Genomic DNA, 12047 nt, shown 5'->3' with positions numbered 1-12047 from the left:
GGCATCTGCTCTTGGGAAGCTGCCATCACAAAGCAGCTGTTCTTCATCATCTTCACCAACGATCTCTGCTGGATACCCACATTTCCTCCTCAAGCTGCAATCCCTGCTGCAGGTGGAAATACCAGGTGAAACTACAGCCCAGGCAAGGCCTTGAAACAGAGCCCACTATGAGCCCCTGGGTGGGGAGCACCTTGATGTAGGGGCATTGCTCTGGGACCCTCTTGTGTTGGAGAATCACTAAGCATGAAGGTTTTCTCATCAGCCAGCAGAGACTGTTAGTACTTTATTAATTACACGGATGGGAAGAGCGGTCCCCCTCCAAGTCAAACAATCTGCTGCACTTGCATATGATACAAAACAACAGTCCTTTAAATACAAAATACACGTCTTTTAAGTGAGCGTCACCTGGCACTGAGCTCTACTGTTGTAGTTATATATTAATATTCCAACTGTACAAATATTTATAGATAGAAAAAAAATTCCTAAAAATATTAGGAGAAAAATCATTCCCCCAAATGTTAGTTATTTATATATATATATATATAAATATATATATATATATATATAAACACAGACTAGAGGCCCAGTTATTTGTTTCACCAAAAGAGAGACAGATAGGATGCGTTACATCAAAACTGACACTGGGAATCGCTCCCGTGCGTGGGTCATGTTGCCTTCCAGTTGGAACGATGTCTGGTAACTTGGGTCCCTGCCTGAATGGAGAAACCAGGTCAGCTCCTGGGTGCTGTTAGCTATGGTGGCCAGTTCCTCCATGGAGGAAAGGAAGGGGAACGGTTGTCACTGCAGGGAGTAGGAGTAGGGAGACAGCTCAGCACCCAGGAGGGGCATGGGCTCTGCCACATGTAGCTGTCCAAAAAAGGGTGAATCCAGGATATCACCAGCTCCCAGCTGCCACCTCACTTTACTGCAGCAGCCAGGATGGGACAGAGCCTGGTGCATGTCTGGCCCACACTTTGCATGTATCGTCTCATGCTTTGCATGTATAGTCCCCTTGTTAGCTGGGATGAGCACAGTCCTTCAGTATGCTCTTGCTGCCCTGGTCAAAGCCTTCAGCTGGTGCTGCTATGGTTTCTCGGCTTCCTCCTGCTCCTCATGCCTCCTTGTAGTTTGGAGGGGACATTATCCCTTCCCAGCCTGCAGCCAAATACAGGGCCAGCAGTTCTGCTGCTCTAGATATATTCTGCCCTCTCCAAATAGGTAGGCTGGCTTCAAAGGATAGACTGGCTTGGAACATAATCCATGCAGTCCCTATTGAAACCTAGTGCACAAGGGAGGACTTTTAGCTGTGTAAGAGCAAGGCACAGGACTAAAGGGCTTTGTCATCTTCTATGAAATTCAGCACCAAAGGTGCAACAGGTTCCTTCTGCACTCAAGGGCTGGCCCTTGAGGCATACCTCTATACCTCCTCCTAGCACAGCAGCCTCTTCCACTACCAAACAGGTTCTCACAGCGACTCCCTGGCTGTCCCCACTGGGTGACACCACACACATAATCCACCCCTCGCCGCCCTCCCTTCACTTCCCAACACAGCGCTGCGACCTACGGATGCGGCACCATCCTCTCTGCTCACTTAGGTTTTGTTCCATACACCTTCACCACTGTGGCTGCTCCTGGCTCACAGAGGGGACCCTGCTGCTCACCAGCCCTGGCCATGGATCTGCCACAGCCCCTCTCTTGCCTTCTGCTCACCAACCATTCCTGTGGAGACCATGGGCCGCACAGCTTCATCTCTGCTTGAGGGGCGGCCAAAGCAGCAGCGGAACGGTGGGATGGGGAATGCCCAGCACGGGATAAAAGGATGCTTATAAATATGTGCCCGTGAGCGTGCCAACCTCTGGCTGCCCCATCCCATGCTCCCTCTCCGAGCCCCAGCCTGGATCCACTGGCAAGTCCACATCATACAGGACAGAGCATCTTCTGGTGCCTTAGATCTTCGTCTCAGGGCCACTGGGACTCAGGACCGGGAAGGAGTCTCGGATCCTCACCAGCTCCATGGCACAGAGGTGGCCAAAGACCTTGTTGTACCACTCGGGAGACCGGCCCCTGAAGAAGAAAAGAGGCAGAGGAAGGTGAGGGGCAAAAGTGCCAAGAAGCAGCACACTGTTTCTTGCTTGGGGACAGGCACTCAGTGTAGCTCTGGCTGTGATCAACCAGGGTCAATGACCAGCCCTGCATGACAAAAAAGGCAACCTGCCTCCCTCATTCCCCACCATGTAGCAAAATGGGGGAGTATCTGTGACCAAGCTGCACTTGCAGCAGCTCAGAGTGATGACCAGACTGTGTCTTTCATCAACCCACCCTTATACCACTACAGCCCAGCACAGCTTACCAGAGTGAGGAGAGCACCAGTGCTGTGCTTCAGACCCCATGTTTTCTTCAGAAGATTTAAGGGACTTGCTGCTACACTCAGAGCCACCAGAGGACCTGCCAGCACTGCAACACCAACCTGATGGCTCCTCTCCCAGTCATCGTCTGGCAGCTAAAAACTGGTCCTTGGCAGGCACCATATGCATAGCTGCAACACTGCCAGGCTGGGCAAGCAAAGGGACAAGCAGCTTCTGCACTAGACCACTACCTGCTGCCCCATCAACCTCCCCAGCAGCTGATGTGGCGGCACCAAGGGCCCCCGTTACCTGAGGTCAGCTCTGCAGATGTGGGTCACCCTGGAGCGGCCCATGGCACTGGGCTCGATGAGGTACTGGGATGTCAGCACGATGGCTTTGACGCCTCCCTCCACCGGCAGCTTGTCGTGCTCCACCGAGATGGAGATGAGCAGGCAGGTACCACGCGGCAGGTCCGTGCACCAGCGCCTGCAGGACAGAGCGGATCAGCTCCCATCACTGTGAGCCTACTCACGGGCAGCCCCTGCCTGGACCGCAGGTTCCGCATCAGGAGCCCGCACAGCCCAGAGGGGAGCAGCCAGGCCTGGGGCCAGATGGGTTCCACCGAACTGAAACCAAACCCTTCCCGGCCCTCACCGGAGCACCATGCAGTCCCTGTGCGGATGGGGTGCCATGCTGTCCGTGACGTAGTGGTAGACCTCCATGTTCTTGTCCAGGGCTTCCACCACTTTGCTCTGCAGCAGATCCTCGTCCCAGAGGTGACGCTCCCGAAGCACCCGGTGCAGCACTGTGGCAGGAGGGGCCTCGACGTCCGTGGAGACCTTCCACAAGCGCAGAGGGTGCCCGTCCCCAACCTGATGGGCAGAGGCAGGGGTTAGGCAGGCCATGGGATCTCAAGGGATCCCCACAGTGCTCATCCCCAGACGGCTTCACTGACGGTTCCCACTGCCATGGGGCAGCCCAGTGACATCTGCTGGCTAGTGAGGGATGGTGTGGGACAGGAACTGCTCTGGCTGCTAGAGAGGCACTGGACACAGGCAGCCAGCTCCTCTGTTAACAACAATATGACGGGCTCTCTGCTGGGCACAGAGCACCCTCCATCCCAGAGCTGCCCATCTCCCAGCCCCTCCTTCGGCCAGAGAAGGGGTTGCTGATCCCTCCTTGCATGACAGAACAAGCACCAGAGTTGGTAGCAGATACCCGCAAGACCCAGAGTTCATCCTGTACGGATGTCCCCACACGCCCCTCCACACACTGGCTCTTACCTTTTTGCAGGAGAGCTCCGTGTTCAGGGGCCCTGGGGTGCTCAGCCACCCCTTGAATTTCTCTGATGACTCTTTGAGCAAGTTCTGGACACTCTGCTCAAAGAAGGAGTGTAAATCCTTGCTTTTCCCCTGACACACGAAGTCGGTCAGGGGATGGGGGTAAGCATCTGCTGCCATATAGGAGCTGCTCAGCTGCAGTAAGATGTCATGGGAGACCTACAAGGCAAGAGCATACAGATCTTCAGAAAGACAGAGGGAACCTATGTGGATCTTGTGAGTGGTGCTCAGCAGCTAGAAAACCATAACTCCTCATCCCACCAAGGCAGAGAAGGATGGACACAGCCTCCCTGGACAGAAGTCCTGCAGCTTGCAACCTGCAGTTCCCCAAGATGCAGCTGGGCTTTGCTCCCAGGGCTGACCGACCAGTGGCAGCTGCCCTGCCCATGGATGGGTGCCCTTATCTCATCCCTCACTGATACCACAGACCAGCACCTGCTGGTGAGGCCGCATCTCCTGCTGGTAGCATCCTGGAAGGGCAATGCTGGGCTGGACATGCTGCAGCCACTCACCTGGAAGAGCTTCTTGCAGTCAGTGATCATGTGGGAGAGTCCCTGTGTCGCAGCCATGTTCTCATTGAGGTCCTTCTGGTCAGGCTTCCCCATGGTGCCCCTCTTGTGGATCACCCTGTGGGAATGCAGGCATTGCTGGGATTGGGCTGGCATCCCACTTGCCCCTATCCGCCCCATTGCTCTGCTTTGTGTCACAGAGCAGCAGACCCCTCCTTTGCAAAGCTGCACTGAGAACATGCATGCTTCCACTACTCCTTACCCTAGACCACTGGTCTCCCATGATGAACAGTGAAAGGATGATGGGGGTGTGGGGGCTGCAGGAAGGCTGGGGGGGGCAGAGCTAGTCCAACTCTTACCTTGGGGAGGTGCTTTCCTTCTTGGACACGTTGAGGTGGAAGATGGAGGGAGCGAGGCACACGGCCAGGTTCCCAGCAGTCATCTGGTTCTCCTCCGCAGAGGCGATGTCGCTCAGGAAGTAGAGGAGGGTCTGCAGCACCTCCCGGTTTTCATCGGGCATGAGGATAACAGCCGCCTGCACCGCCTGCAGCCGCTGCTCCTTCGACACGACTGCGAGCACAGGGCAAAGCTGGTGGTCAGCAGGTCCATCCCTGCGGGCCACCACCTCTGTCCTAATGAGCAGAGAGATGCCTCCTCCCTGGGATACACCAACTTTCATCCCCAGCCCAGTGCTTACACTGGTAGATCTGCAGGAAGGTTTCCGTCAGCTTGCTGGTGAAGATGGGCTCCGGCAGGTCACGGAAATACTGCTTCAGCAGGTCAGCCACATCGTACGCTGACTGCCCGTCGTAGTTGACGTGGTCAGGGCTGGTTTCATTCATGTGCCGGAGCGCCTGAATCCGGGACTTCACACCTGACTTCCGGAAAATGCCAACCTGCCGGGGAACAGCAGGTCGGTGCTTGAGCACAGAGCAGGCACCATCCCAGTGGGCTCCCAGGGGACAAGCAAAGAAAGCCTTTCCCCAAAGACCTCACTCCTGCAACCCAGAGAAGCCTGAGTGAGGGATGGCCAAAGAGGCACCAGAGGAGTCCCACGGTCTCATCCTCCCACTTCACCACAACCAAGCACCACAAAAGGTGAGTGAAAAGGACCCCTGAAAGCCGGGTTTTCCCCCACATCATGCACTGGTGCAGAGCAGCAGGCTCAGAGCCACCCCACAGCCACTGCCAGTGGTTGCAGCATCACCTGGTCCAGGCACTGGCTCCGGATGTAGCGCATCGCCTGCTGGATGCTCTGTGGCAGGGGCTGCCCCGTCCGCTGCACGTTGATGATGGGCGGCACCCCGAAGACCATCTTGTCCCTGTAGTTGGGGACTTTACTCCGCTTCATGAACTTGGGCACAGTCCTGCAGGGTGGGACACACAGACACACATCAGTGCAACGAATGGGTCCCTTGGCACCACCTGACAGAGGGGAGTAGGACTACAGGTAGCACAAATACATGGGCTTCTGCCATATAGAAGTGTGCTTCAATACCTGGCTACAAAACCACTGTCACTCTCTCGTGTTGCTGCAGCCTTTTAATACCCCATAAATCTCTGCTGCCTTCCTGGATGCAGATGATGCTGGGAGCCAGGTATTAACCCCCAGGTCATGCTTGAAAGGATGCCCATAGCCATACAGAGCAAAATCAGCTTTAGTTTCAGCTTTGTCTCCTCCCTCTCCACCACTTTAACACACTGAAGCTGCTCTAGGCTGCACGACCTGTGCTGAGAAGCAGCACCCACAGAGCTACACCACATGGGCATCATCCCGGTCCCCCTCCCCAGCAGCTCACCATGTCCAGGCTTGTTTGTGGGGCACAGAGTACTTCTCCATGATGGCGGTGAGACGGAGCAGGGAGCACTTCTGGAGCAGGTTGAGCTGGGCAGAGGACTGGCGGTTGATCTCCAGGGAGGCAGAGTTCAGGCTGGGCCGGTGTGAGTTCTGGAAACTGTGCCAGCGCAGCTTTCTGTGGGGAAAGGCTGGTGGTGAGAGCTGGTGACCCCGGGGAAGAGCCTGCCCCTGTCCCGTGGCACCCTCTGCTTTGGGGGAAGGTGTGGGCACAGCAGGGCTGAGCCCAGGGATCCCAACACCAGCCCCAGTGCCACAAATGGTGCTTTCTTGCCCTGGAAGAGGGTGCCAAAGAGAGCAGGAGTCACCTTCTCTTGCCTCAAAGGACTGCTCCCTTCCCCAGGCTCTCCTGAAACAACCAGCGTCCTCTCCCCCTGCACTTCAGGCTCACTGCACCTACACCCAAGGGCTGTGCTGCACTGCAGCTCTGCCAGGAGACCTGGGGAGAGCTCGGTGCCCAGGATGACACACACCTGCAGGACCACCACTCAATGGAGACAACCCCAACACCCACTTTCTCAAGACAAAATGACTCCCCAGAGAGACACAGTGCTCTCTTAGGAGCTGCTAAAACCCTTCCCAAACCCCTGTTGCTCTGTCAAGCTGCTCCGCTGCATCCTCAAGCCTAGAAAGGCACATGGGACATTTTCAGCCAAGGAAAAAACACATTTCTCTAAACTACTCAGAGCCTGGCACAGGCACGAGCCTAGCAGGGGCTAGAAAAGTCACTGAACTTGGCAACTGCTGGAGCTTTCTTAGGGAAAGCACAAGGGAGCACTAAGCACACCGGAAACAAGTTCCTCTTTCTCATTTACGCCTGTTATTAGTAAATGAAAAACCATTTTATTATAGGTCTATGCAGGCAGAGGGGTCGCTGCCTGTACCCAGCAGGCAGCAGGGCTGGCAGTCACGGCTTGCAGCCACCAGGGTGCACCAGCGACCCACGATGTGCTACGACAGCATCACCCTGCCTGTTCGCCTCTCATGCGCATCCCTGTTGCAAAAGCACCCGTAAGATGGGAATGGGCTCGCAGTGGGCCAGCACTGAGCTTCCCAGGCACGGTGGAGGCGAGAGGGATGCAACCCTAGCACCAGCCTGTGCTTACCTGCAAGGCCTCGTGAGCGATGCTCCCACCCCCGAGTCCCGGCGCTCCCGCGTATCAATCTCTTCAGCCTCATTGAGGGAGTTGCCCGTGCTATCAAAGTCACTGGCAGAGGTGCCAACATCCGACATGGACCGCTCTTCAAAGTGCAGGTTGGAGGGTTCCCCTACTGAGTCCGACTCCTCTTCCTCATCCTCCTCCTCGCCCTCTTCCTCCCCAGCCAGGTCGGGGGAGATGGCTTTATACCAGAGCTCCACCTTCTGCTGCAGCCCCCACATGTGCTGTAATATGTCGTCGAGGTTCTCATAGGTCACCTCCCCGTCCTCCTTACAGAAATCCTCGCTGCTGCCGAACTCCGGCACGTTGTCGTACACACTGACCCTGCTGCCCAGGGAGCTGCAGGAGCCGCGCCGCCGGCGGCAGGCAAAGCCCCGTGGGGAGGATGCGCCCTCCATGCTGCTGCTGCTGCCGCCCCTGCCACCTCCCACCAGCCCAACGGGCGCATTCCCATGTTTCCAGTGGGTCAGGGAGCTGGCGCCCAAGGGACACAAGCTCTCAATGGAGAGGGATTTGGGGAAGGTGCCTGGCTTGTGGTCCTGGGGGATGTAGACCAGGCAGTCCCGCCGGAGTGCCTGCCGGTGCTGGCACTCTCCAGCGGCCCAGTTGCTGCTGGCTGTCACAGCCATTTCATAGTCCTCCAGATAGACTCCACTGCGTTTTGGGTCAGAGCTCACCTTGCTCCCACCTGAGCCTAGCAAGCGGTTAGTCCTGTACGATACCGAGAAGAAGCGTTTTTTGCCATGGAAAGAGGAAGACATCCCTCTTTTAGAGGAGTTGGCTTTGGTGGCTGCAATGTCCCCATTACTCTTCAGGGAGCCCCATCCTGGTGCAGCCGTGATGCTGCCGTGTGGGGCCACCTTCTCGTCCGGGCTGGCTTTCTCTTTGTCCTTCCTTCGGAGGGACTCGATCCTCTTCAGGAAGCTGCGAGACCGTCGCTTCTTCAGCTTCTCCTTGGAACCCTCACAATGGCTCAAGGGCTGCTCGGGCAAGGAGCGCTCACTCAGGCTGCGGCTGGAGGTGGCGAGGGTGGTGGTGACGGCATGGATAGGGGACGGGGGTTCAGGCGGCACAGCCCCGGTGCCCAGCGTGCCGCCTGTGCTGCCGCTGCTGTGCAGGGACACAGCCTCTGGGTTGGTGCTGAGGTCCGTAAGGACGCTCTCGCGGCTGGATGCCAGCCGCATGGCAGAGCTCAGCACCTCGGAGCCCTGCGAGAGGACATCGACAGAGCCTACCCGGGACCACCTCTTGCTGTCCCTCTGAAAAGCCCACCGGTTGCTGATGGCACACAGGTCTTCTTCCTCAGAGTCTTCATTCTGCGTGGTCGAGAAAAGGGGATGGTCAATTGTTTGGACTGTGGAGGGTCAGCACATCCCCCCACCCCTTTCTCCCAGGACAGTCACCCCAGAAGAGGGCACAGCCACCAGCACACCTTTAAATCACTTCTGGTCCCATTTGGCAACGGAGGGCTCCAGGAGACACAGGCATCATTTTGCCATGCCCGAGGGCCATGCTGCACTGGGGAAGCTGCAGCTTCCAAGCTACCTCTGATGGCTCCCAGGCAGCTGGGACATCCCTGTGAAGCCTCCCCGCAAACCCTTGCCCACACACAGCAGTGCAGTGAGGGATGTGGGGAAGAATCCCTCCCCAGGCCAAAATCAGGACAGTCAGAACAACTAGGATACATCCAGAAATTATTTCTGTATGCTTAACACCAACAAGGTGTGCATTTTAGGTGTATTATTCATTCAGGGAAATATAAAAGGTTTTGCTATTAATATCCCAATATTTATCGTTGTTTGGGACACAGAGACTGGTTTCACCTACCCCCCAGGGTCAGGCTTCCTCCTTGAGATGCGTTGCTGGGGGGGCTCAGTAGAGACCCCAGGGGCGATGCTGCAGGCTGCAGGCACACAGTCCTGCACAGACCACCACGGGTGTCCCAGCCCGTGGTTTGGCTGCTGTGCCAGCACCTCAGATTGGTGTGGGGACACCAGGCAAACACAGGTGCTTGCTAATCCAGCCAGGCACCCCCGGGCCCCTGTCTGTCCTGGGAGACAGTGAAAGGAAGGAATAGTGGTGGCAGGCACTGCTGTGTGCCCAGGGACAGTCCCAGCACGCACCCGTGTCAGCTCTGAACTCAGGGCCGCTGCCCCACCAGGGAGCACACATACCCCTCAGCCCCTTGCATGCCCAGGACTTACCTGTTTACGCTGAAAGTGAACTTCCAGCTTCATGGAGGCACATGTGTTTAGGGTCATCAGCCTCCTGCAAGAAACCAAGAGAGGTTTGACCCAGTCCTGGTGCCTGCTGGGGCTGCAGTGCTTGCTTTTCTGTTTTATGCTGCTTCTGTTTGAGAGCCCTTCTTGTGCACTGTCACCTGTCCCACAGCAACTGGGATTCCAGGGATTGCAGGGACGCGCGGAGCCCGGCACAGCTCCAAGCCTGCTCCAGCCAAGGGGTGAAACTGCTCGAGTGCGCAAGTGGCACAAGCCCTTGGTTGTGCGCCAGCTGGGGTTTTGTGAGTGCAGCCATCGGGGGGGCACTCCGCTCCCTCCGTGAAGGTACTGACATGTCCTGGCTGTACCTAAATGCCTGCAGATACCCCAGCACCCAGTGTCTGCTCTCACACAGCACCGAAGGATGCCCCTCTCCCACTGCTCCGAGCCATGCTGCGGGTGTTTCATCTCCCTCTGCCTTGCTTTGGCCACGCCAGCAGGCCCTTCACCTTTCTTTAGCCTACAGCTGCAAGTCCTGTTTCTTTTTCTTTACACAAGTGAATGAATCTCCAGTTAATTCACTTTAATTAGCACCTTCGCAAATGCTACTACAAGCACTTCTGTTCCAGTGTGCAACTACCATGTCTGCACAGCTGTAAAACAAACCTCAGGGATGTATTACCAAAAATCGGACTTAACACCCTTTTGCAATCCCACTGACCCCCTGAAAAACAACATGGTCCTGAAACATATCCTGTGGCAGGATTAAATGCATGAAGTCTGGCAGAGGGAGCAAGATGGGAAAACATGTGCTGGGGGGAAAGAGAACACATCCAGGGGATTGATTCTGTTGGAAAAGCTGCATTTGCCAGTGTCCATCTAGACCTTCTGTAGGCAAATGCTGCATGAGGCCAGTCCAGAGACAGCCTGGGAGGGGCTCCGGACATTCCTGCCCTGTATGGCCCACCCAGCCACACTGCTCTGGGCTATTAGCAATTGGCAGTCTCAGAAGCCAGGCAGAGACTAAAGGACTTGAAGCTCAGACAGGGTCAATCAGTCAGAGACTTCTCCCTGCCTCTTGCCCAGCTACCACCACCAGCAGGGAAAACCAGGAGCTCACCAGGAAGTGGCGCTGGGGATCCCCGCCCGCCCAGCACACCAGTCTCTTTGTTGGGAAAACAAACAACAGACCCTTTTCCCGTTTTTCCCACTCCCATTTCCCTTTTCCTTCTCTGCTCTGCTGGGCAGCAGCACACGCGGAAGGAACAGCGAGAGGCAGCTCTGGTCTCTCAGCATGGGTAGGATGATGTGGCCCGAAAGCCACGGCAGGGCTGAGTCACCCACAGCATCAGATGACACACAGCCTGTCAGGACGGACGGACAGCCCTTGGGGTAGGGGCGTCCCTAGTTTCAGGCGTTAGCTGGAATCACTGGGAGAGTTCCACCCCAGACACTGGCTGCCTCCCCACAGCAACACACTCGTGGCATGCCCCAGGGCTATTTTCAGTGCGGCTGCTGCAAGGGGTATCGTGTCCTGGTGGAAAATGTACAGCAGGGCTGTGTTGCCAAGCACCGGCTGATTAACGTCACACGGGCACTTGCGAATGCAGAAACCCTGGGACAGAGCAGCTGTTCCAGGAAGAGGAGGGACCCAGCAGCACAGACCTCACCTACACAAATCACAGTGCAAACCAAGAGCTCCTGAACCCCGCAGTGAGCACCCACAGCTCCTAACAGCTCGTGCCAGCCGTAACTAGCAGCATACGACTTCCATGGAGCCCCTCAGGCTGCACCTCTGCTCAGCAAACCCCTCACTGCCTGATGACCAAGTAAAACCTTATCCAAGGACACAATTTCTGATGCAGACACATGGTTTCCAAACTCTATTTTGTTCTCAGAGATGTTATGGAGCATCCCTGCAAAATAAAGCAGCATCTAACACGCTGGGCAGACACAGCTCCCTGCTCAAGGGTCACAGCCTGCGAGGCAGCAGGAGAGGGACAGGGAGAGCATGAGCAGTGGAACAGCAAACCTGGGTGTTTCTTTGTGCCTATGTTCAATTTGAGAGTTCAGCTCTGACCAATCCATTTTTAATCAAGTTCTACAGGCTGGAGTTACCCAAGCTTGAAATTAAAACACAGCCTGGAAGCCACACAAAGAGAAGAATTATTCCTGGGGAATGTTTCTGTTCACCAGGAGCTCTGCATGCTCAAAATAAAACATGCTGTCTTGTTCTCTAGCACCACCCAGAAGCAGCCAGCTCAAAAGACCAATGCATCCAGGCTCCTTACTGCAGAGGGAACGACGAGCTGCAGTCAGGGTGTGAGGGAGTGTTACCTGCACAGGGATTTGAGGGAGTCCTGGTCCAGAAAGCTGTGGTCCTTCTTCACAGCACTGATGTCAAGAGGGAATAGCGAGTCTGGGGAGGAAAGCAAGAGGAAAATCAGTGGCTATTCCCAAGCCAGCTGCTCTACCAGGCACAAATGCCAGCAGGGAGCACAGGAGGAGGAGACACCAAGGATGGAGAGACAGCGAAGCAGGAGAGCAGCGAGGGGAAAGGTGTGGGAGGCTCTGGGCCATGAGTATGAATTGGAAGAAGGCAGGAAATGGCCAGGGCAT

The 12047-nt window shown here is 56.1% G+C and overlaps 1 protein-coding gene across 6 annotated transcripts in view; it reads right to left on the bottom strand.

Annotated features, from left to right (window-relative positions):
* Nucleotides 1-250: 250 nt before the first annotated feature.
* Nucleotides 251-12047, bottom strand: part of STARD8 (StAR related lipid transfer domain containing 8) — a 66104-nt gene continuing 54307 nt past the window's right edge. For all 6 annotated transcript variants that reach the window (XM_065690111.1, XM_065690113.1, XM_065690112.1 and 3 more), the window contains 12 exons: nt 11766-11847; nt 9414-9477; nt 7156-8525; nt 5994-6167; nt 5402-5561; nt 4892-5090; nt 4554-4764; nt 4198-4312; nt 3629-3844; nt 3000-3217; nt 2655-2831; nt 251-2064 (listed from right to left, as the gene is read on the bottom strand). In XM_065690111.1, coding sequence (XP_065546183.1) covers nt 1947-2064; nt 2655-2831; nt 3000-3217; nt 3629-3844; nt 4198-4312; nt 4554-4764; nt 4892-5090; nt 5402-5561; nt 5994-6167; nt 7156-8525; nt 9414-9477; nt 11766-11847 — 3104 coding nt within the window. In that variant the 3' untranslated portion in view covers nt 251-1946. The remainder of the gene's footprint in view (nt 2065-2654; nt 2832-2999; nt 3218-3628; nt 3845-4197; nt 4313-4553; nt 4765-4891; nt 5091-5401; nt 5562-5993; nt 6168-7155; nt 8526-9413; nt 9478-11765; nt 11848-12047) is intronic.

Source organism: Lathamus discolor, chromosome 9 (assembly GCF_037157495.1).
Source record: "Lathamus discolor isolate bLatDis1 chromosome 9, bLatDis1.hap1, whole genome shotgun sequence".
Lineage (NCBI taxonomy): Eukaryota > Metazoa > Chordata > Aves > Psittaciformes > Psittacidae > Lathamus > Lathamus discolor.
The sequence above is the reverse complement of the archived record's forward strand: the minus strand, read 5'-3'. Positions and strand labels throughout refer to the sequence as shown.